The sequence below is a fragment of the Panulirus ornatus genome, chromosome 63 (assembly GCF_036320965.1).
Source record: "Panulirus ornatus isolate Po-2019 chromosome 63, ASM3632096v1, whole genome shotgun sequence".
Classification (NCBI taxonomy): Eukaryota; Metazoa; Arthropoda; class Malacostraca; order Decapoda; family Palinuridae; genus Panulirus; species Panulirus ornatus.
In genome coordinates, this window is record NC_092286.1 from 4,293,558 (window position 1) to 4,320,939 (window position 27,382).

Genomic DNA, 27,382 nt, shown 5'->3' on the forward strand with positions numbered 1-27,382 from the left:
TTTAAGGGTTTGATCACAGATTCTTACTCAGCAGACGTAAAAGCATCTATAATGAAATTTTCAGAAAAATCTATTTTTTCAAAAAAATCAAGAAAAATCCAAGGCTTGGGATATTTTGTTCAGATTTTCAACTTCTTCAGAATTTAATGAAAATCTGGGAATATGTCCTATTTTATATGGTGATAAAGGATATCGAGTCAAAAGACTGCATTTAGTAAAATTAAGCGCTTAATTACATAATAATAGTTATAATTATATCTATGTGCTAAATTACTTGACTAATTACACGAATTTTAAGGGTTTAATCACAGATTCTTACTCAGCAGACGTAAAAGCATCTATAATGAAATTTTCAGAAAAATCTATTTTTTCAAAAAAATCAAGAAAAATCCAAGGCTATATATATATATATATATATATATATATATATATAGCCTGGGATAATATTTTACTCAGATTTTCAACTTCTTCAGATTTTATTGAAAATCTGGGAATATGTCGTATTCTATATGGTGATTAAGGATATCGAGTCAAAAGACTGCATTTCGTAAAATTAAGCGCATAATTACATACTTATTATCAATTATAATTATATTAATATGCTTATTACTCGATTAATTACAAGAATTTTAGGGTTTTGACCACAGATTCTTATAAAGCAGGCGTGAAATCATCTATGCTGAAATTTTCAGGAAAATCTATTTTTTCAAAAAAATCAAGAATAATCCAAGGCCTTGGATAACATTTTGCTCAGATTTTCAACTTCTTCAGATTTTAATGAAAATCTGGGAATAGGTGGTATTCTATATGGTGATTAAGGATATCGAGTCAAAAGACTCCATTTCGTAAAATTAAGCGTTTAATTACATACTTAATATTGATTAGATTATGCTAATTACTCGACTAATTACACGAATTTTACGGTTTTGACCACAGATTCTTATTCAGCAGACCGAGAAGCATCTATGCTGAACTTTTTAGGAAAATCTACTTTTTCAAAAAATCAAGAAAAATCCAAGGATAATATTTTGCTCAGATTTTCAACTTCTTCAGATTTTATTGAAAATCTGGGAATATGTCGTATTCTATATGGTGATTAAAGATATCGAGTCAAAAGACTCCATTTCATAAAATTAAGCACTTAATTACATACTTAATATTAATTGTAATTATATTAATATGCTAATTACTCTACAAATTACATATCAAGGGTTTGACCACAGATTCTTTTGCAGCAGACGTAAAAGCATCTACGCTGAAATTTTCAGGAAAATCTAATTTTCAAAAAAAATCAAGAAAAATCCAAGGATAAAATTTTGCCGAGATTTTCAACTTCTTCACATTTTAATCAAAATCTGGGAATATGCCGTATTCTATGTGGTGATTAAGGATATCGAGTCAAAAGACTGCATTTCGTAAAATTAAGGGCTTAATTACATACTTAATATTAATTAGAATTATATTAATGTGCTAATTACTCGTCTAATTACAAGAATTTTAAGGATTTTGACCACAGATTCCAATTCAGCAGACGTAAAAACATCTACGCTGAAATTTTCAGAAAAATCTATTTTTTCAAAAAAATCAAGAAAAATCCAAGGCTATACCCAGGGATAAAATTTTGTTCAGATTTGCAACTTCTTCAGATTTTAATGAAAATCTGGGAATATGTGTTATTTTATATGGTGATTAAGGATATCGAGTCAAAAGACTGCATTTCGGAAAATTAAGCGCTTAATTACATAATATTAGTTATAATTATATCTAAGTCCTAAATTACTCAACTAATTACACGAATTTTAAGGGTTTGATCACAGATTCTTACTCAGCAGACGTAAAAGCATCTATAATGAAATTTTCAGAAAAATCTATTTTTTCAAAAAAATTAAGAAAAATCCAAGGCTATATATATATATATATATATATATATAGCCTGGGATAATATTTTACTCAGATTTTCAACTTCAGATTTTATTGAAAATCTGGGAATATGTCGTATTCTATATGGTGATTAAGGATATCGAGTAAAAAGACTGCATTTCGTAAAATTAAGCGCATAATTACATACTTAATATCAATTATAATTATATTAATATGCTTATTACTCGATTAATTACAAGAATTTTAGGGTTTTGACCACAGATTCTCATAAATCAGGTGTGAAATCATCTATGCTGAAATTTTCAGAAAAATCCAAGGCCATACCTTGGATATTTTGCTCAGATTTTCAACTTCTTCAGATTTTAATGACAATCTGGGAATAGGTGGTATTCTATATGGTGATTAACGATATCGAGTCAAAAGACTGCATTTCCTAAAATTAAGCGCTTAATTACATACTTAATATTAATTAGAATTATATTATGGTAATTACTCGACTACTTACACGAATTTTAGGGTTTTAACCACAGACTCTTATTCAGCAGACCTAAAACCATCTATGCTGAAATTTTTAGGAAAATCAAGTTTTTCATAAAATCAAGAAAAATCCAAGGATAATATTTTGCCTCAGATTTTCAACTTCTTTGGATTTTAATGAAAATCTGAGAATATGTCGTATTCTATATGGTGATTAAGGATATCGAGTCATAAGACTACATTTCGTAAAATTAAGCGCTTAATTACATTATCAATATTAATTTCAATTATATTAATGTGCTAAATTACTTGACCAATTACACGAATTTTAAGGTTTTGATCACAGATTCTTATTCAGCAGACGAAAAAGCATCTATAATGAAATTTTCAGAAAAATCTATTTTTTCAAGAAAATCAAGAAAAATCCAATATTTTGCTCAGATTTTCAACTTCTTCAGATTTTATTGAAAATCTGGGAATACGTCGTATTCTATATGGTGATTAAGGATATCGAGTCAAAAGACTGCATTTCGTAAAATTAAGCGCTTAATTACATATAATTATATTAATGTGCTATGAACTCGACTAATTACACGAATTTTAAGTTTTTAACCAGATATTCCTATTCAGCAGACGTAAAACAATCTATGCTGAAATTTTGAGAAAAATCGATTTTTTCAAAAAAAAAGCAAGAAAAATCCAAGGCCATACCTTGCATAATATTTTGCTCAGATTTTCAACTTCTTCAGATTTTAATGACAATCTGGGAATAGTTGGTATTCTATATGGTGATTAAGGATATCGATTCAAGACTGCATTTCCTAAAATTAAGCGCTTAATTACATACTTAATATTAATTAGAATTATATTATGGTAATTACTCGACTAATTACACGAATTTTAGGGTTTTAACCACAGACTCTCATTCAACAGACCTAAAAGCATCTATGCTGAAATTTTTAGGAAAATCAAGTTTTTCATAAAATCAAGAAAAATCCAAGGATAATATTTTGCTCAGATTTTCAACTTCTTCAGATTTTAATGAAAATCTGGGAATATGTCGTATTCTATATGGTGATTAAGGATATCGAGTCAAAAGACTGCATTTCGGAAAATTAAGCGCTTAATTACATAATCAATTATAATTATATTAATGTGCTATTCACTCGACTAATTACACGAATTTTAAGGTTTTGATCACAGATTCTTATTCAGCAGACGTAAAAGCATCTATAATGAAATTTTCAGAAAAATCGATTTTTTCAAAAAATCAAGAAAAATCCAAGGCCATACCTTGGATAATATTTTGCTCAGATTTTCAACTTCTTCAGATTTTAATGACAATCTGGGAATAGGTGGTATTCTATATGGTGATTAAGGATATCGAGTCAAAAGACTGCATTTCCTAAAATTAAGCGCTTAATTACATACTTAATATTAATTAGAATTATATTATGGTAATTACTCGACTAATTACACGAATTTTAGGGTTTTAACCACAGATTCTTATTCAGCAGACCTAAAAGCATCTATGCTGAAATTTTTAGGAAAATCAAGTTTTTCATAAAATCAAGAAAAATCCAAGGATAATATTTTGCTCAGATTTTCAACTTCTTTGGATTTTAATGAAAATCTGGGAATATGTCGTATTCTACATGGTGATTAAGGATATCGAGTCAAAAGACTACAATTCGTAAAATTAAGCGCTTAATTACATTATCAATATTAATTTTAATTATATTAATGTGCTAAATTACTTGCCTAATTACACGAATTTTAAGGTTTTGATCACAGATTCTTATTCAGCAGACGAAAAAGCATCTATAATGACATTTTCAGAAAAATCTATTTTTTCAAGAAAATCAAGAAAAATCCAAGGCTATAGCCTTGGATAATATTTTGCTCAGATTTTCAACTTCTTCAGATTTTACTGAAAATCTGGGAATATGTCGTATTCTATATGGTGATTAAAGATATCGAGTCAAAAGACTCCATTTCATAAAATTAAGCACTTAATTACATACTTAATATTAATTGTAATTATATTATGCTAATTACTCTACAAATTACATGAATATTAAGGGTTTGACCACAGATTCTTTTTCAGCAGACGTAAAAGCATCTATGCTGAAATTTTCAGGAAAATCTATTTTTCAAAAAAATCAAGAAAAATCCAAGGATAAAATTTTGCCGAGATTTTCAACTTCTTCAGATTTTAATGAAAATCTGGGAATATGTCGTATTCTATGTGGTGATTAAGGATATCGAGTCAAAAGACTGCATTTCGTAAAATTAAGCGCTTAATTACATACTTAATATTAATTAGAATTATATTAATGTGCTAATTACTCGACTAATTACAAGAATTTTAAGGTTTTTGACCACAGATTCCTATTCAGCAGACGTAAAAACATCTACGCTGAAATTTTCAGAAAAATCGATTTTTTCAAAAAAATCAAGAAAAATCCAAGGCCATACCTTGGATATTTTGCTCAGATTTTCAACTTCTTCAGATTTTAATGAAAATCTGGGAATATGTCGTATTCTATGTGGTGATTAAGGATATCGAGTCAAAAGACTGCATTTCGTAAAATTAAGCGCTTAATTACATACTTAATATTAATTAGAATTATATTAATGTGCTAATTACTCGACTAATTACACGAATTTTAAGGGTTTGATCACAGATTCTTATTCAGCAGACGTAAAAGCATCTATGCTGAAATTTTCAGAAAAATCTATTTTTTCAAAAAAATCAAGAAAAATACAAGGCCATACCCTGGGATAAAATTTTGTTCAGATTTTCAACTTCTTCGGATTTTAATGAAAATCTGGGAATATGTCGTATTTTATATGGTGATTAAGGATATCGAGTCAAAAGACTGCATTTCGGAAAATTAAGCGCTTAATTACATAATCAATATTAGTTATAATTATATCTAAGTCCTAAATTACTCGACTAATTACACGAATTTTAAGGGTTTCATCACAGATTCTATTCAGCAGACGTAAAAGCATCTATAATGAAATTTTCAGAAAAATCGATTTTTTCAAAAAATCAAGAAAAATCCAAGGCCATACCTTGGATAATATTTTGCTCAGATTTTCAACTTCTTCAGATTTTAATGACAATCTGGGAATAGGTGGTATTCTATATGGTGATTAAGATATCGAGTCAAAAGACTGCACTTCCTAAAATTAAGCGCTTAATTACATACTTAATATTAATTAGAATTATATTATGGTAATTACTCGACTAATTACACGAATTTTAGGGTTTTAACCACAGATTCTTATTCAGCAGACCTAAAAGCATCTATGCTGAAATTTTTAGGAAAATCAAGTTTTTCATAAAATCAAGAAAAATCCAAGGATAATATTTTGCTCAGATTTTCAACTTCTTTGGATTTTAATGAAAATCTGGGAATATGTCGTATTCTATATGGTGATTAAGGATATCGAGTCAAAAGACTACATTTCGTAAAATTAAGCGCTTAATAACATTATCAATATTAATTTTAATTATATTAATGTACTAAATTACTTGACTAATTACACGAATTTTAAGGTTTTGATCACAGATTCTTATTCAGCAGACGAAAAAGCATCTATAATGAAATTTTCAGAAAAATCTATTTTTTCAAGAAAATCAAGAAAATAGCCTTGGATAATATTTTGCTCAGATTTTCAACTTCTTCAGATTTTATTGAAAATCTGGGAATATGTCGTATTCTATATGGTGATTAAGGATATCGAGTCAAAAGACTCCATTTCGGAAAATTAAGCGCTTAATTACATACTTAATATTAATTAGAATTATATTATGGCTAATTACTCGACTAATTACACGAATTTTAGGGTTTTCACCACAGATTCTTATTCAGCAGACGTAAAAGCATCTATGCTGAAATTTTCAGAAAAATCAATTTTTTCAAAAAAATCAAGAAAAATAGCCTTGGATAATATTTTGCTCAGATTTTCAACTTCTTCAGATTTTAATGAAAATCTGGGAATATGTCGTATTCTATATGGTGATTAAGGATATCGAGTCAAAAGACTGCATTTCGTAAAATTAAGCGCTTAATTACATACTTAATATTAACTATAATATCAATGTGCTAAGTACTCGACTAATTACACGAATTTTAAAGTTTTGACCACAGATTCCTATTCAGCAGACGTAAGAAAATATATGCTGAAATTTTCCGAAAAATCTATTTTTTCAAAAAAATCAAGAAAAATCCAAGGCTATATTAGCTTTGGATAATATTTTGGTCAGATTTTCAACTTCAGATTTTAATGAAAATCTGGGAATATGTGGTATTCTATATGGTGATTAAGGATATGAAGTCAAAAGACTGCATTTCGTAAAATCAAGCGCTTAATTACATAATCAATATTAATTTTAATTATATTAATGTGCTAAATTACTCGACTAATTACACGAATTTTAAAGTTTTGATCACAGATTCTTATTCAGCAGACGTAAAAGCATCTATACTGAAATTTTCAGAAAAATCTATTTTTTCAAGAAAAGAAAAATCCAAGGATATTTTGCTCAGATTTTCAACTTCTTCAGATTTTATTGAAAATCTGGGAATATGTATTTTATATGGTGATTAAGGATATCGAGTCAAAAGACTGCATTTCGGAAAATTAAGCGCTTAATTACATAATCAATATTAGTTATAATTATATCTGTCCTAAATTACTCGACTAATTACACGAATTTTAAGGGTTTGATCACAGATTCTTATTCAGCAGACGTAAAAGCATCTATAATGAAATTTTCAGAAAAATCGATTTTTTCAAAAATCAAGAAAAATCCAAGGCCATACCTTGGATAATATTTTGCTCAGATTTTCAACTTCTTCAGATTTTAATGACAATCTGGGAATAGGTGGTATTCTATATGGTGATTAACGATATCGAGTCAAAAGACTGCACTTCCTAAAATTAAGCGCTTAATTACATACTTAATATTAATTAGAATTATATTATGGTAATTACTCGACTAATTACACGAATTTTAGGGTTTTAACCACACATTCCCATTCAGCAGACGTAAAACAATCTATGCTGAAATTTTCAGAAAAATCGATTTTTTCAAAAAAATCAAGAAAATCCAAGGATAATATTTTGCCGAGATTTTCAACTTCTTCAGATTTTAATGAAAACCTGGGAATATGTGGTATTCTATATGGTGATTAAGGATATCGATTGAAAAGACTGAATTTCGGAAAATTAAGCGCTTAATTACATACTTAATATTAATTGTAATTGTATTGTGCTAAATTACTCGACTAATTATAAGAATTTTAAGGTTTTGATCACAGATTCTTATTCAGCAGACGTAAAAGCATCTATGCTGAAATTTTCAGAAAAATCTATTTCTTCAAAAAAATCAAGAAAAATCCAATATTTTGCTCAGATTTTCAACTCCTTCAGATTTTAATGAAAATCTGGGAATATGTGGTATTCTATATGGTGATTAAGGATATCGAGCCAAAAGACTGCATTTCGGAAAATTAAGCGCTTAATTATATAATCAATATTAATTATAATTATCTTAATGTGTTAAATTACTCGACTAATTACACGAATTTTTAAGTTTTGACCACAGATTCCTATTCAGCAGACGTAAAAACATCTAGGCTGAAATTTTCAGAAAAATCTATTTTTTCAAAAAAATCAAGAAAAATCCAAGGATAATATTTTGTTCAGATTTTCAACTTCTTCGGATTTTAATGAAAATCTGGGAATATGTCGTATTCTATATGGTGATTAAGGATATCGAGTCAAAAGACTGCATTTCGTAAAATTAAGCGCTTAATTACATAATCAATATCAGTTATAATTATATCTAAGTGCTAAATTACTCGACTAATTACACGAATTTTAAGGGTTTGATCACAGATTCTTATTCAGCAGACGTAAAAGCATCTATAATGAAATTTTTGAGAAAAATCGATTTTTTCAAAAAAATCAAGAAAAATAGCCTTGGATAATATTTTGCTCAGATTTTCAATTTCTTCAGATTTTATTGAAAATCTGGGAATATGTCGTATTCTATATGGTGATTAAGGATATCGAGTCAAAAGACTGCATTTCGTAAAATTAATCGCTTAATTACATACTCAATATCAACTATAATTATATCATGCTAATTACTCGACTAATTACAAGAATTTTAGGGTTTTGACAACAGATTCTTATTCAGCAGGCGTAAAAACATCTATGCTGAAAGTTTCAGGAAAATCTATTTTTTCAAAGAAATCAAGAAAAATCCAAGGATAATATTTTGTTCAGATTTTCAACTTCTTCACATTTTAATGACAATCTGGGAATAGATGGTATTCTATATGGTGATTAAGGATATCGAGTCAAAAGACTGCATTTCGGAAAATTAAGTGCTTAATTACATACTTAATATTAACTAGAACTATATCAATATGCTAATTACTCAACTAAATACACGAATTTTAAGGTTTTAATCACAGATTCTTATTCAGTAGACATAAAAGAATCTATGCTGAAATTTTTAGGAAAATCTATTTTTTCAAAAGAATCAAGAAAAATCCAAGGCCTTGGAAAATATTTTGCTCAGATTTTCAACTTCTTCAGATTTTCATGAAAATCTGGGAATATGTCATATTCTATATACTGATCAAGGATATCAAGTCAAAATACTGCATTTCGTAAAATTAAGCGCTTAATCACTTAACATTATAATTATATTAATATGCCAATTAAATTACTCGACTAATTACACGAATTTTAAGGGTTTGACCACAGATTACTATTCAGCAGTCGTAAAAGCATCTATGCTGAAATTTTCAGGAAAATCTATTTTTTCAAAAAAATCAAGAAAAATCCAAGGCTATAGCCTGGGATCATATTTTGCTCAGATTTTCAACTTCTTCAGATTTTAATGACAATCTGGGAATAAGTGGTATTCTATATGGTGATTAAGCATATCGAGTCAAAAGACTGCATTTCGTAAAATTAAGCGCTTAATTACATACTTAATATTGATTATAATTCTATTAATATGCTAATTACTCGACTAGATACACGAATTTTAAGGTTTTGACCACAGATTCCTATTTAGTAGACGTAAAAGCATCTATGCTGAAATTTTTAGGAAAATTTATATTTTCAAAAAAATCAAAATCCAAGGCTATAAGCCTAGGATAATATTTTCCTCAGATTTTCAACTTCTTCAGATTTTAATCAAAATCTAGGAATATATCGTATTCTATATACTGATCAAGGATATCGAGTCAAAATACTGCTTTTCGTTTAAGCGCTTAATTACATACTTAATATTAATTAAATGATATCAATGTTAATTACTCGACAAATTAAACGAATTTTAAGGGTTTGACCACAGATTGTTATTTAGCAGACGTAAAAAATCAATGCTGAAATTTTCAGAAAAATCTATTTTTTGAAAAAAATCAAGAAAAATCCAAGGCTATAGCCTGGGATAATATTTCGCTCAGATTTTCAACTTCAGTGGTATTCTATATGGTGATTAAGGATATCGAGTCAAAAGACTGCATTTCGGATAATTAAGTGCTTAATTACATACTTGATATTAATTATAATTTTAATGTGCTAATTACTCGACTAATTACACGAACATTAAGGTTTTGATCACAGATTCTTATTCAGCAGACGTAAAACCATCTATGCTGAAATTTTCAGAAAAATCTATTTTTTCAAAAAAAAACAAGAAAAATCCAAGGATATAATTTTGCTCAGATTTTCAACTTCTTCAGATTTTAATAAAAATCTTGGAATATGTCGTATTCTATATACTGATTAAGGATATCGAGTCAAAATACTGCATTTCGTAAAATTAAGCGCTTAATTACTTACTTAACATTATAATTATATCAATATGCTAATTACTCGCCTAATTACATGATTTCTAATGTCTTGACCACAGATTCCTATTCAGCAGTCATAAAAACATTATGCTGAAATTTTCAGGGAAATTTATTTTTCAAAAAAATCAAGAAAAATCCAAGGCCTTGGATATTTTCCTTGGATATTAATGAAAATCTGGGAATATGTGGTATTCTATATGGTGATTAAGGATATCGAGTCAAAAGACTGCATTTCGTAAAATTAATCGCTTAATTACATACTTAATACTAATCAAAATTATATCAATATGCTAATTACTCGACTAATTACACGAATTTTAAGGTTTTGACCACAGATTCTTATTCAGTAGACGTAAAAGAATCTATGCTGAATTTTTTAGGAAAATCGATTTTTTCAAAAATCAAGAAAAAAATATTTTGCTCAAATATATGCTAATTACTCGACTAATTACAAGAATTTAAAGGTTTTGATCACAGATTCTTATTCAGCAGGCATAAAAACATCTATGCTGAAATTTTAAGGAAAATCTATTTTTTCAAAAAAATAAAAAAAAATCCAAGGCCTTGGATAATATTTTGCTAAGATTTTCAACTTCAGATTTTAATGAAAATCTGGGAATAGGTGGTGTTCTATATGGTGATTAAGGATATCGAGTCAAAAGTATGCATTTCATAATATTAAGTGCTTAATTACATAATTAATATTAATTAGAATTACATTAATATGCTAATATCTTGACTAAATACATGAATTTTAAGGTATTGACCACAGATTCTTATTCAATAGACGTAAAAGAATCTATGCTGAATTTTTTAGGAAAAACGACTTCTTCAAAAAAATGAAAAATATTTTCCTCAGATTTTCAACTTCTTCAGATTTTAATGAAAATCTAGGAATATGTCGTATTCTATATAGTGATTAAGGATATCGAGTCAAAATACTGCATTTCGTAAATTAAGCCCTTAATTACATACTTAATATTAATTAGAATTATTCTATGCTAATTACTCGACTAATTACACGAATTTTAAGGTTTTGACCACAGATTCCTTTTCAGCAGTCGTAAAAACATCTATACTGAAATTTTCAGTAAAATCTATTTTTTGAAAAAAAATCAAGAAAAATCCAAGGATAATATTTTGCTCAGATTTTCAACTTCTTCAGATTTCAATTAAAATCTGGGAATATGTTGTTTTCTATATAGTGATTAAGGATATCGAGTCAAAATGCTGCACTTCGTAAAATTAAGCGCTTAATCACTTAACATAATAATTATATTAATGCTAATTACTCTACTAATTACACGAATTTTAATACTTTGACCACAGATTCCTTTTCAGCTGTCGTAAAATCATCTATGCTGAAATTTTCAGGAAAATCTATTTTTCCAAAAAATCAAGAAAAATCTAAGGATATAGCCTTGGATAATATTTTGTTCAGATTTTCAACTTCTTCACATTTTAATGACAATCTGGGAATAGGTGGTATTCTATGTGGTGATTAAGGATATCGAGTCAAAAGACTGCATTTCGCAAAATTAAGCGCTTACATTTTTTTTTTTTTTTTTTTTATACTCTGTCGCTGTCTCCCGCGTTTGCGAGGTAGCGCAAGGAAACAGACGAAAGAAATGGCCCAACCCACCCCCAATACACATGTATATACATACGTCCACACACGCAAATATACATACCTACACAGCTTTCCATGGTTTACCCCAGACGCTTCACATGCCTTGATTCAATCCACTGACAGCACGTCAACCCCGGTATACCACATCGCTCCAATTCACTCTATTCCTTGCCCTCCTTTCACCCTCCTGCATGTTCAGGCCCCGATCACACAAAATCTTTTTCACTCCATCTTTCCACCTCCAATTTGGTCTCCCTCTTCTCCTCGTTCCCTCCACCTCCGACACATATATCCTCTTGGTCAATCTTTCCTCACTCATTCTCTCCATGTGACCAAACCACTTCAAAACACCCTCTTCTGCTCTCTCAACCACGCTCTTTTTATTTCCACACATCTCTCTTACCCTTACGTTACTCACTCGATCAAACCACCTCACACCACACATTGTCCTCAAACATCTCATTTCCAGCACATCCATCCTCCTGCGCACAACTCTATCCATAGCCCACGCCTCGCAACCATACAACATTGTTGGAACCACTATTCCTTCAAACATACCCATTTTTGCTTTCCGAGATAATGTTCTCGACTTCCACACATTCTTCAAGGCCCCCAGAATTTTCGCCCCCTCCCCCACCCTATGATCCACTTCCGCTTCCATGGTTCCATCCGCTGCCAGATCCACTCCCAGATATCTAAAACACTTCACTTCCTCCAGTTTTTCTCCATTCAAACTCACCTCCCAACTGACTTGACCCTCAACCCTACTGTACCTAATAACCTTGCTCTTATTCACATTTACTGTTAACTTTCTTCTTCCACACACTTTACCAAACTCAGTCACCAGCTTCTGCAGTTTCTCACATGAATCAGCCACCAGCGCTGTATCATCAGCGAACAACAACTGACTCACTTCCCAAGCTCTCTCATCCCCAACAGACTTCATACTTGTCCCTCTTTCCAAAACTCTTGCATTTACCTCCCTAACAACCCCATCCATAAACAAATTAAACAACCATGGAGACATCACACACCCCTGCCGCAAACCTACATTCACTGAGAACCAATCACTTTCCTCTCTTCCTACACGTATAATTATATAAATGTTAATTACGCAACTAATTACAAGAATTTTGAGGGTTTTGACCACAGATTCTTATTCAGCAGGCGTAAAAACATCTATGCTGAAATTTTCATAAAAATCTATTTCTTCAAAAAAATCAAGAAAAATCTAAGGCCTTCGATAATATTTTCCTCATATTTCCAACTTCTTCAGATTAAGGATATCGAGGCAAAAGACTACATTTTAGTAAAATTAAGTGCTTAATTACATTCTTAATATTAATTAGAATTATATTAATATGTTAATTAATCGACTAATTACACCAGTTTTAAGGTTTTGACCACAGATTCTTATTCAGCAGTCGTAAAAACATCTATGCTGAAAATTTCAGGAAAATCTATTCTTTCGAAAAAATCAAGAAAAATCCAAGGCTATATATATAGCCTGGGATAATATTTTGCTCAGAATTTCAACTTATTCAGATTTTAATGACAATCTGGGAATAGGTGGTATTCTATATGGCGATTAAGGATATCGAGTCAAAAGACTGCATTTCGTAAAATCAAGCGCTTAATTACATACTGAATATTGATTATAATTATATTGATATGCTAATTACACGACTAGATACTCAAATTTAAAGGTTTTGACCACATATTCCTATTCAGTAGAGGTAAAAGCATCTATGCTGAAATTTTTGAGAAAATCTATTTTTTCAAAAAAAATCAAGAAAAATCCAAGGCTATATATAATATCCTGGGATAATATTTTGCTCAGATTTTCAACTCCTTCAGATTTTACTGAAAATCTGGGAATATGTCGTATTCTATATAGTGATTAAGGATATCGAGTCAAAATACTGCACTTCATAAAATCAAGCGCTTAATTACTTACTTAATTTTATAATTATATTATGCTAATTACTTGACAAATTACACGAATTTTAAGGGTTTGACCACAAATTCCTATTCAGCAGTCGTAAAAACATCTATGCTGAAAATTTCAGGAAAATCTATGTTTTCAAAAAATCAAGAAAAATCCAGGGCCATACCTTGGATAATATTTTGCTCAGATTTTCAACTTCTTCAGATTCTAATGACAATCTGGGAATAGGTGGTATTCTATATAGTGATTAAGGATATCGAGTCAAAAGACTGCATTTCGTAAAATTAAGCGCTTAATTACATACTTATTATTAATTACAATTATATCAATATGCTAATTACTCGACTAAATACATGAATCTTAAGGTTTTGACCACAGATTCTTTTTCAGTAGACGTAAAAGAATCTATGCTAAACTTTTTAGGAAAATTTATTTTTTTCAAAAAATCATTTAATTAAGCGCTTAATGTTACGAAATACAGTATTTTGACTCGATATCCTAAATCACTATATAGAATACGACATTCCCAGATTTTCATTAAAATCTGAAGAAGTTGAAAATCTGAGCAAAATATTATGCAAGGCTATATATATATATACATATCCTTGGATTTTTCTTGATTTTTGAAAAAATAGATTTTTCTGAAAATTTCAGCATAGATGCTTTTACATCTGCTGAATAAGAATCTGTAGTCAAACCCTTAAAATTCGTGTAATTAGTCGAGTAATTAGCATATCAATATAATTCTAATTAATATGTAATTAAGTGCTTAATTTTACGAAATGCAGTATTTTGACTCCATATCCTTAATCACTATATAGAATACCACATATTCCCAGATTTTCATTAAAATCTGAAGGAGTTGAAAATCTGAGTAAAATATTATCCAAGGCTATTATTAGCCGGGGATTTTTCCTGATTTTGTTAAAAAATAGATTTTCCTGAAATTTTCAGATGCTTTTACGTCTGCTGAATAAGAATCTGTGGTCAAAACCTTAAAATTCGTGCAAGTAGTTAAGTAATTAGCACACTAATATAATCATAATTAATATTAAGTATGTAATTAACCGCTTAATTTTACGAAATGCAGTCTTTTGACTCGATATCCTTAATCACCATAGAGAATATCACATATTCCCAGATTTTCATTAATATCTGAAGAAGTTGAAAATCTGAGTAAACTATTATCCAAGGCTATTTATTATATTATATAGCCTTGGATTTTTCTTGATTTTTTTGAAAAAATAGATTTTTCTGAAAATTTCAGCATAGATATTTTTACGCCTGCTGAATAAGAATCTGTGGTCAAAACCTTAAAATTCGTGTAATTAGTCGAGTAATTAGCATATTAATATAATTATAATCAATATTAAGTATATTAATGTTTTGGCTCTGAGTGAAACGAAGCTCAAAGGTAAGGGGGAAGCGTGGTTTGGGAATGTCTTGGGAGTAAAGTTAGGGGTTAGTGAGAGGACAAGAGCAAGGGAAGGAGTAGCACTACTCCTGAAACAGGAGTTGTGGGAGTATATGATAGAGTGTAAGAAAGTAAACTCTACATTGATATGGGTAAAACTGAAAGTTGATGGAGAGAGATGGGTGATTACTGGTGCATATGCACCTGGGCATGAGAAGAAAGATCATGAGAGGCAAGTGTTTTGGGAGCAGCTGAATGAGTGTGTTAGTGGTTTTGATGCACAATACCGGATTATAGTGATGAGTGATTTAAATGCAAAGGTGAGTAATGTGGCAGTTGAGGGAATAAAAGGCATACATGGGGTGTTCAGTGTTGTAAATGGAAATGGTGAAGAGCTTGTAGATTTATGTGCTGAAAAAGGACTGGTGATTGGGAATACCGGGTTTAAAAAGCGAGATATACATAAGTATATGTATGTAAGTAGGAGAGATGGCCAGAGAGCGTTATTGGATTACGTGTTAATTGATAGGCATGCAAAAGAGAGACTTTTGGATGTTAATGTGCTGAGAGGTGCAACTGGAGGGATGTCTGATCATTATCTTGTGGAGGCGAAGGTGAAGATTTGTAGAGGTTTTCAGAAAAGAAGAGAGAATGTTGGGGTGAAGAGAGTGGTGAGAGTAAGCGAGCTTGGGAAGGAGACTTGTGTGAGGAAGTACCAGGAGAGACTGAGTACAGAATGGAAAAAGGTGAGAACAAAAGAGGTAAGGGGAGTGGGGGAGGAATGGGATGTATTTAGGGAAGCAGTGATGGCTTGCGCAAAAGATGCTTGTGGCATGAGAAGCGTGGGAGGTGGGTTCATTAGAAAGGGTAGTGAGTGGTGGGATGAAGAAGTAAGATTATTAGTGAAAAAGAAGAGAGAGGCATTTGGACGATTTTTGCAGGGAAAAAATGCAAATGAGTGGGAGATGTATAAAAGAAAGAGGCAGGAGGTCAAGAGAAAGGTGCAAGAGGTGAAAAAGAGGGCAAATGAGAGTTGGGGTGAAAGAGTATCATTAAATTTTAGAGAGAATAAAAAGATGTTTTGGAAGGAGGTAAATAAAGTGCGTAAGACAAGGGAGCAAATGGGAACTTCAGTGAAGGGGGCAAATGGGGAGGTGATAACAAGTATTGGTGATGTGAGGAGATGGCGTGAGTATTTTGAAGGTTTGTTGAATATGTTTGATGATAGAGTGGCAGATATAGGGTGTTTTGGTCGAGGTGGTGTGCAAGGTGAGAGGGTTGGGGAAAAATGATTTAGTAAACAGAGAAGAGGTAGTAAAAGCTTTGCGGAAGATGAAAGCCGGCAAGGCAGCAGGTTTGGATGGTATTTCAGTGGAATTTATTGAAAAAGGGGGTGACTGTATTGTTGACTGGTTGGTAAGGTTATTCAATGTATGTATGATTCATGGTGAGGTGCCTGAGGATTGGCGGAATGCTTGCATAGTGCCATTGTACAAAGGCAAAGGGGATAAGAGTGAGTGCTCAAATTACAGAGCTATAAGTTTGAGTATTCCTGGTAAATTATATGGGAGGGTATTGATTGAGAGGGTGAAGGCAAGTACAGAGCATTAGATTGGGGAAGAGCAGTGTGGTTTCAGAAGTGGTAGAGGATGTGTGGATCAGGTGTTTGCTTTGACGAATACATGTGAGAAATACTTAAAAAAGCAAATGGATTTGTATGTAGCATTTATGGGTAAGAGAGATGTGTGGAAATAAAAAGAGCGTGGTTGAGAGAGCAGAAGAGGGTGTTTTGAAATGGTTTGGGCACATGGAGAGAATGAGTGAGGAAAGATTGATCAAGAGGATATATGTGTCGGAGGTAGAGGGAACGAGGAGAAGTGGGAGACCAAATTGGAGGTGGAAAGATGGAGTGAAAAAGATTTTGAGTGATCGGGGCCTGAACACGCAGGAGGGTGAAAGGCGGGCAAGGAATAGAGTGAATTGGATGGATGTGGTATACCGGGGTTGACGTGCTGTCAGTGGATTGAATCGGGGCATGTGGGGCGTCTGGGGTGAACCGTGGAAAGCTGTGTGGGGCCTGGATGTGGAAAGGGAGCTGTGGTTTCGGGCATTATTGCATGACAGCTAGAGACTGAGTGTGAACGAATGAGGCCTTTGTTGTCTTTTCCTAGCACTACCCCGCACACATGAGGGGGGAGGGGGATGGTATTCCATGTGTAGTGAGGTGGCGATGGGAATGAATAAAGGCAGACAGTGTGAATTGTGTGCATGGGTATATATGTATGTGTTTGTGTGTGTATATATATGTGTACATTGAGATGTATGGGTGTGTGTATTTGCGTGTGTGGACGTGTGTGTGTGTACATGTGTATGGGGGTGGGTTGGGCCATTTCTTTCGTCTGTTTCCTTGCGCTACCTCGCAAACGCGGGAGACAGCGACAAAGCAAAATAATAATAATAATAATATTTATGGATCTGGAGAAGGAATATGATAGAGTTGATAGAGATGCTCTGTGGAAGGTATTAAGAATATATGGTGTGGGAGGAAAGTTGTTAGAAGCAGTGAAAAGTTTTTATCGAGGCTGTAAGGCATGTGTATGTGTAGGAAGAGAGGAAAGTGATTGGTTCTCAGTGAATGCAGGTTTGCGGCAGGGGTGTGTGATGTCTCCATAGTTGGTTAATTTGATTAGGGATGGGGTTGTTAGGGAGGTGAATGCAAGAGTTTTGGAAAGAGGGGCAAGTATGCAGGCTGTTATGGATGAGAGAGCTTGGGAAGTGAGTCAGTTGTTGTTCGCTGATGATACAGCACTGGTGGCTGATTCATGTGAGAAACTGCAGAAGCTGGTGACTGAGTTTGGTAAAGTGTGTGAAACAAGAAAGTTAAGAGTAAATGTGAATAAGAGCAAGGTTATTAGGTACAGTAGGGTTGAGGGTCAAGTCAATTGGGAGGTAAATTTAAATGGAGAAAAATTGGAGGAAGTAAAGTGTTTTAGATATCTGGGAGTGGATCTGGCAGCGGATGGAACCATGGAAGTGGAAGTGAATCATACGGTGGGGGAGGGGGCGAAAATCCTGGGAGCCTTAAAGAATGTTTGGAAGTCGAGAGCATTATCTCCGAAAGCAAAAATGGCTATGTTCGAAGGAATAGTGGTTCCAACAATGTTGTATGGTTGCGAGGCGTGGGCTATGGATAGAGTTGTGCGCAGGAGGGTGGATATGTTGGAAATGAGATGTTTGAGGACAATATGTGGTGTGAGGTGGTTTTATCGAGTAAGTAGTGTAAGGGTAAGAGAGATGTTTGGAAATAAAAAGAGTGTGGTTGAGAGAGCAGAAGAGGGTGTTTTGAAATGGTTTGGTCACATGGAAAGAATGAGGGAGAAAAGATTGACCAAGAGGATATATGTGTCAGAGGTGGAGGGAATGAGGAGAAGTGGGAGACCAAATTGGAGGTGGAAAGATGGAGTGAAAAAGATTTTGAGTGATCGGGGCCTGAACATGCAGGAGGGTGAAAGGCGTGCAAGGAATAGAGTGAATTGGAGCGATGTGGTATATCGGGTTCGACGTGCTGTCAATGGATTGAACCAGGGCATGTGAAGCGTCTGGGGTAAACCATGGAAAGTTCTGTGGGGCCTGGATGTGGAAAGGGAGCTGTGGTTTCGGTGCATTATTACATGATGGCTAGAGACTGAGCGTGAACGAATGGAGCCTTTGTTGTCTTTTCCTAGCACTACCTCACACACATGAGGGGGGAGGGGTTGGTATTCCATGTGTGGCGGGGTAGCGATGGGAATAAACAAAGGCAGACAGTATGAATTATGTACATGTGTATATATGTATATGTCTGTGTAAGTATATATAAGTGTACATTGAGATGTATAGGTATGTATATTTGCGTGTGTGGACGTGTATGTATATACTTGTGTTTGTGGGTGGGTTGGGCCACTTCTTTCGTCTGTTTCCTTGCGCCACCTCGCTCACGCGGGAGACAGCAACAAAGCAAAAACATATACTTAATTATTTATTTATTTATTTTGCTCTGTCGCTGTCTCCCGCATTTGCGAGGTAGCGCAAGGAAACATACGAAAGAAATGGCCCAACCCATCCCCATACACAATGTATATACATACACGTCCACACACGCAAATATACATACCTATACATCTCAATGTACACATATATATACACACACAGACACATACATATATACCCATGCACACAATTCACACTGTCTGCCTTTATTCATTCCCATCGCCACCCCACCAGACATGGAATACCATCCCCCTCCCCCCTCATGTGTGCTAGGTAGCACTAGGAAAAGACAACAAAGGCCCCACTCGTTCACACTCAGTCTCTAGCTGTCATGCAATAATGCCCGAAACCACAGCTCCCTTTCCACATCCAGGCCCCACACAACTTTCCATGGTTTACCCCAGATGCTTCACATGCCCTGATTTAATCCACTGACAGCACGTCAACCCCGGTATACCACATCCATCCAATTCACTCTATTCCTTGCCCGCCTTTCACCCTCCTGCATGTTCAGGCCCTGATCACACAAAATCTTTTTCACTCCATCTTTCCACCTCCAATTTGGTCTACCACTTCTCCTCGTTCCCTCCACCTCCGACACATATATCCTCTTGGTCAATCTTTCCTCACTCATTCTCTCCATGTGCCCAAACCATTTCAAAACACCCTCTTCTGCTCTCTCAACCACGCTCTTTTTATTTCCACACATCTCTCTTACCCTTACATTACTTACTCGATCAAACCACCTCACACCACACATTGTCCTCAAACATCTCATTTCCAGCACATCCACCCTCCTGCGCACAACTCATTTATGGATCTGGAGAAGGCATATGACAGAGTTGATAGAGATGCTCTGTGGAAGGTATTAAGAATATATGGTGTGGGTGGCAAGTTGTTGGAAGCAGTGAAAAGTTTTTATTGAGGATGTAAGGCATGTGTACGTGTCAGAAGAGAGGAAAGTGATTGGTGCTCAGTGAATGTAGGTTTGCGGCAGGGGTGTGTGATGTCTCCATGGTTATTTAATTTGTTTATGGATGGGGTTGTTAGGGAGGTGAATGCAAGAGTTTTGGAAAGAGGGGCAAGTATGAAGTCTGTTGTGGATGAGAGAACTTGGGAAGTGAGTCAGCTGTTGTTCGCTGATGACACAGCGCTGGTGGCTAATTCATGTGAGAAACTGCAGAAGCTGGTGACTGAGTTTGGTAAAGTGTGTGAAAGAAGAAAGTTAAGAGTAAATGTAAATAAGAGCAAGGTTATTAGGTACAGTAGGATTGAGGGTCAAGTCAATTGGGAGGTAAGTTTGAATGGAGAAAAACTAGAGGAAGTAAAGTGTTTTAGATAGCTGGGAGTGGATCTGGCAGCGGATGGAACCATGGAAGCGGAAGTGAATCATAGGGTGGGGGAGGGGGCGAAAATCCTGGGAGCCTTGAAGAATGTGTGGAAGTCGAGAACATTATCTCGGAAAGCAAAAATGGGTATGTTTGAAGGAATAGTGGTTCCAACAATGTTGTATGGTTGCGAGGCGTGGGCTATGAATATGTAATTAAGTGCTTAATTCTATGAAATGCAGTATTTTGACTTGATATCCTTAATCACTATATAGAATACGACATATTCCCAGATTTTCAATAAAATCTGAAGAAGTCGAAAATCTGAGCAAAATATTAGCCTTGGATTTTTCTTGATTTTTGTGGAGAAAATAGATTTTTCTGAAAATTTCAGCATAGATGCTTTTACGTCTGCTGAATAAGAATCTGTGGTCAAAACCTTAAAATTCGTGTAATTAGTCGAGTAATTAGCATATTAATATAATTCTAATTATTAAGTATGTAATTAAGCGCTTAATTTTACGAAATGCAGTCTTTTGACTCGAAAAGCACATATTCCCAGATTTTCATTAAAATCTGAAGAAGTTGAAAATCTGAGCATAATATTATCCTCGGATTTTTATTGATTTTTTTGAAAAAATAGATTTTCCTGAAAATTTCAGCATAGATGTTTTTACATCAGCTGAATAAGAAGATGTGGTCAAAACCCTAAAATTCTTGTAATTAGTCTAGTAATTAGCATATTAATATAATTATAATTAATATTAAGTATGTAATTAAGCGTTTGATTTTATGAAATGCAGTCTTTTGACTCGATATCCTTAATCATCATATAGAATATCACATATTCCCAGATTTTCATTAAAATCTGAACTGAGTAAAATATTTTTTGAAAAAATAGATTTTCCTGAAAATTTCAGCATAGATGCTTTTACGTCTGCTGAATAAAACTCTGTGGTCAAAACCTTAAAATTCATGTAATTAGTCGAGTAATTAGCATATTAATATAATTATAATTAATATTAAGTATGTAATTAAGTGCTTAATTTTACGAAATGTAGTATTTTGACTCGATATCCTTAATCACCATATAGAATACCACATATTCCCAGATTTTCATTAAAGTCTGAAGAAATTAAAAAATCCTTACATCATAACCTCCACTAATTTCTTTAAAATACTCTTTCAACTCCTAAGAAACAATTCATCTCATGCAGTACCTGTCTAGAACATGCAAGCTTTTCACAAACCTCCCTCTATTCCTATTCACCTCTTTCCAAAACATCATATTCCTTTACATATTCATTAATCCTTGTCTTAATACCCTTACTTACACTAGTTTTATCCACATGCACCACTTTTTAATGTTTTTCATAGACTTCCTAGTTTTCACTCTATTTCCATTCAATATCTTATTATATTCTAAACCCCTCTTTCCTCATGATCCACCTTTAACCAAAAATACTGCACCCTTTAGATGTTCTCTAATAAACATTCTAAAGATTTCTAAGGCAGCTTCTACTGGAGCTGTCTCCAGTTGCCTTTACACCATCTGAACTCTGTTCTGTGCCATTTCAATGAAATCTTTCAGCTATTCACATAACGCTCTTGAAAACTACATTTACAATTTTCATTCCTTAACCATTCAACTTTAACTGAACATAAGGTTACACTGACATTCCTTGACCAACATAAAGAGCAACACCAAATTACAGTCCAGCCCTCGCTTAAGCATCTCATAAACCCTGCATATATACACCCCATCATATTCTTTCCAAACCGGTACCAGTTATTTTTCACCCTGTTTTTTCTATACCTGTAGCATGTACATCTACTGGTATTCTTATATTGATTGTAGGTACTTGCAAAACATACCTAATGATGCTTATATTCCAGGTATACCTTCAATCTTGTCATTTTCACCTGGAACCTCATATATATCTAAATATGTTCATCTTATCTCTCCCACCGATCCATACATGTCATCCATCAAGTTAGCTTCCCTCTTGTACCCACTTCCACTACTGCTGTTTGCAAATTCTCCATAACAGTATCCTTAATTTTTTGTAACTATCAGCCACTGTGAATCTATTATACTTGAATTTTGGAAATTATATCTCACATATCTGCTGTTAAGTGTCTTTTCAAATCATTCATCAATCATCGAATAACATCAAAGGAACTAATATCAGGTGGTCAAAAAAGTTTTCAATGAAAATGCTCATAACTTACTTTTATCAAATATAATATCCACAGGACTTAAATTACGTTACTTCCAGGATGATGTCGCACAGTTTCTAAACTACCATCAACTAACTCTTGTCACCCACTTCCTATAGTTTCTAAACTACCATCAACTAACTCTTGTCACCCATTTCCTATGCCTTGATATTTTCAAATTCTTAGAGAGTATCTTCCATATACTGTTTTTGATTCATCCTTTTACTTTCAAAAATATTCTATAGCCTTTATTATAAAATCTAAACCTATACTCAAAGTATCATTAATTAGATCAGCAACCCATCTCCATGATACCCATTAATATAATCCTAACTGCTTCCTTTCTCCACTTTGTTTACACATTTTTGTTTTGAAAATCCACCTTTTGTTTCCTGCCAGTTAGTTGTTCCAAAGATCTCCTCTCTCCAGGGAAATTCAGCCTCTCATTATGCCCAAAACTGTCTAGATGATGGTACCAACGTGATACATGGACTAGGGGTTGGGGAGGGGGTTGATCCAATGCTTCAAAAACTGTCACATCAGCCTGGGTTGGAACGTGGCCAAGGATGTAGCTTCGATCAGTCAAGTAGACATCCAGGGCAGTCATCTCCTTTGGAGCCGAGAGGAGACCCAACGATGGCAGCCCCAACTACCAACAAAGGGAAGGAAGCAAGTCTAAGGACCAGCAGATCTTTCTGATTCCACGCATTTAATACTAAAAATTATTCTAAGAAAATGTGGCAAAAGATTCTATATCCTTATGTACTACATCTGCTTCCAGTTCACTATAAACTGTTGAAATGCATTAAAAAAAATCTGAGGAAAAAAATCCAAAGGGTGTCTAATACTTCTAATCACAAGCATAACATAATAAGAAACAAAAGATATACAAGTTTATTGGATTCAAATTGATAAAAAAAAGCATCAGTGAGGTGAGAAGATAAGTGGTAACAGAAAAAATAAAGTAAAAAGATTCAGAGTATTATGAAGGACTACTAAATGTTTTACATAATAGTGTAGGATGTGGGGTATTTGGGATGAGGCAGTATATGGAGTGAGAGTGACATGGTAAATGGTTTGGTGAAAAAATGAGGTGTACAAGATAAAGTTCTGGCAAAGTAGCAGAAACAGTTGGAATTGCAGTTGAATTTCTCGTGAACAGAGGTGACAGTGTTGTAACACCTAAGATGAGGTGCCTGAGGACTGGCAGGATGCTTGCCTAATGCTATTTTATAAAAACACTGGGGGACAAAAATTTAAAATTTGTATTACAGTGGTATAAGTATCTTGACTATTCTGAGTGAGGTGTATGGGAGACTGGTGACATGGTGGAGGCATGCACAAAGCATCAGAATGGGATGAGGCAAAGCAACTTTAAGAGTGGTTGAGGGTGTGTGGACCAGGTGTCTGCTTTGAAATATTTGTGTGATATACTTGGGGAAAGAAAGATATTTGTGGGTGGCATTTACAGACATGACCCTACCTCCGAATACTTACAATGATTTTTCCCATGACGGCAGGGCTAGCGCATGGCATTTACCACATTATTTGTATGGAAATGAAATGCTGAAGAACAATATGTGGCATGGCATGAATAGGGTTGATGAGAACTGGAAAAGAGAAAGGTATGGTAGTAAGCAGAATAAGGATAAGGGCTGAGGTGGATGTACTGAAATTGGGTTGCATATATGGAGAGGTGAGTATGGAGAGGAGATAAGAGGGTATATATGTAAGAAATGGGAAAACAAAGAAAAATGAGGGGCCAAATTGGAACTGGAAGGATGGAGTGAAAAACAGCCTGAAGGGTCGTGGCCTGAACATGCAGGGAGGTGTGAGGCATGCATTGGATAGAGCAAATTGAAATGATGTGTATTACATGGGGCAACATGGTGCTAATGGGCTGAAAAAGGGCATATGAAGCAGTTAGGAAAAACCACAGAAAGGTATGTAAGGTTTCTGTGGAACGTGGCTATTCGAGATTGGATGTGTGCAAATGAATCATTCTTCATCTGCTCCTAGCAATACCGTGGAAATACAGTGAACAAATATGAAAAAGCCATATTCATTCATGTACTTATGTCTTCATAACAAAGAACAGTATAAATGATACAATATCTGATAACCTTATAAGTTAAAGTTGTGAAAATAAAAAAATAGAAAATTAAGATTATTCCAATATATTCAACAGTGCTGTGCAGGGTTTATCACTACTCTGCAACATAACTCTTGACTGAGCTAACCACTCTGACCAAGGGGGTGACTTTCCAATAATGTGATATGACATTAAATCTATGATTTATTACTTTACTAATACAAAGCCACTTTGATTAAATATATTTATCATTACAAGAGATACCAAATTTTTTGTTTTTACTATTCTTTTATGACATCCTTTAATACCTCTGCAATATTCCAAAAATTTCATTTCACAATATTCAACCTTTTCAGGATGTTGACTCATACATTTGAAGAAAGGAAAATAAAGTAACAACAATATCTGTAATAGCTACACACATCTACACTTTCCAAGGGAGTGGCCATAACAAAGGCCTTCACTTATGCCAATCCTTAAATGTCTCCCTTATGAGGGAGAATAAATTCTTCAAGAAAAACTTCAGGGTACTTACCCCATGAACAGCTTCACCAATGGTCATTCGCTTTGGTGATTCTCCATCCATTTGGGCACAAGCTGAATACAGTATCATTTCTGTGTCAGCAACCTTTGAGAAAAAATTCCACTTTATAAAGTCTTAAGATAAATAAATGATCATCATCAGACATGAATATGATTTGCTTAACATCAGACAAATGTCTAAATTGCATTATCATGTAATCAAACATCTATTCCGTTCTCAGAGGAAACTAAAGTTACACCTACAACCCAACTCACCATATAAGCTAGCTTTTGCAAAATCTTTTCAAACCAATGCAGTTAATTGCAAGCAACAAAAATAGCATTATAGACCTTAGCAATTTCATAATTGTTTTACTAAGAATTCATTTTGGTGCCTTAGAGGGAAAAGTCCTTGCTTGGCTCCTTGCTCTGTTCTTTCTTTTAAAAAGTAATACAGAAAGATAGGATTTCCAGCTACCTGTTCCTACCCCCCTTGGTTGCCTTCTATGACACACAGGGATACATGGGCAGTATTCTTTCTCCAATAACCCCAGGTGCGTATACATATATATGTGTGGAAAGGTCTGTAGGGCCTCGATGTGGACAGGGAGCTGTGGTTTCAGTGCATTACACATGACAACTAGAGAATGAGTGTGAACAAATGAGGCCTTTTTTGTCTGCTTTCTTGGCACTACCTCACAGAAACAGGGGGTAGCGATGCTATTTCCTGTTTGGCAGGGTAGCAACAGGAATGAATAAAGGCAAGCAAGTATGAATATGTACACGTGTATATATGTCTATGTCTGTGTATGTGTTATATATGTGCGTGAATGGGCTTTATGTATATACATGTGTATATGAGTGAACGGGCCATTCTTCATTTGTTTCCTGGCACTACCTCGCTGATGCAGGAAAAAGCAATTACGCATAATAATAAAATACAAATGTCCCTGGGGATAGCATAGAAAGAATCCTTCCCACATATTCCCTGTGTGCCGTAGAAGGTGACTAAATGGGAAGGGAGCAGGGGGGCAGGAAATCCTACCCTCTCGTTTTTAATTTTCTAAAAGAAGAAAAAGAGAAGGGGACTAAGGGAGGATATTCCCTCTAAGGCTCAGTTTTCTGTTCTTAACACTACCTTGCTCATGCAGGAAACGGTGAATATGAAAATATATATACAATTATATATTTTCTTTTTTTTTTTTTTTGCTTTGTCGCTGTCTCCCGTGTTTGCGAGGTAGCGCAAGGAAACAGACGAAAGAAATGGCCCAACCCACCCCCATACACATGTATATACATACGTCCACACACGCAAATATACATACCTACACAGCTTTCCATGGTTTACCCCAGACGCTTCACATGCCTTGATTCAATCCACTGACAGCACGTCAACCCCGGTATACCACATCGCTCCAATTCACTCTATTCCTTGCCCTCCTTTCACCCTCCTGCATGTTCAGGCCCCGATCACACAAAATCTTTTTCACTCCATCTTTCCACCTCCAATATATACATATATATATATATATATATATTATTATTATTATTATTATTTTGCTTTGTCGCTGTCTCCCGCGTTTACGAGGTAGCGCAAGGAAACAGACGAAAGAAATGGCCCAACCCACCCACATACACATGTATATACATACACGTCCACACACGCAAATATACATACCCATACATCTCAATGTACACATATATATACACACACAGACATATATACACATGCACACAATTCACACTCTGCCTTTATTCATTCCCATTGCCACCTCGCCACACATGGAATAACATCCCCCTCCCCCTTCATGTGTGCGAGGTAGCGCTAGGAAAAGACAACAAAGGCCCCATTCCTTCACACTCAGTCTCTAGCTGTCATGCAATAATGCCCGAAACCACAGCTCCCTTTCCACATCCAGGCCCCACACAATTTTCCATGGTTTACC

At 34.0% G+C, this 27,382-nt stretch overlaps 1 protein-coding gene across 1 annotated transcript in view; it reads right to left on the bottom strand.

Annotated features, from left to right (window-relative positions):
* GlyRS (glycine--tRNA ligase) overlaps window positions 1-27,382 on the bottom strand; it is a 63,806-nt gene that overhangs the window by 15,841 nt on the left and 20,583 nt on the right. The window contains exons 9-10 of the mRNA XM_071656573.1: window positions 25,450-25,542; window positions 23,205-23,471 (exon numbers count right to left, since the gene is read on the bottom strand). Coding sequence (XP_071512674.1) covers window positions 23,205-23,471; window positions 25,450-25,542 — 360 coding nt within the window. The remainder of the gene's footprint in view (window positions 1-23,204; window positions 23,472-25,449; window positions 25,543-27,382) is intronic.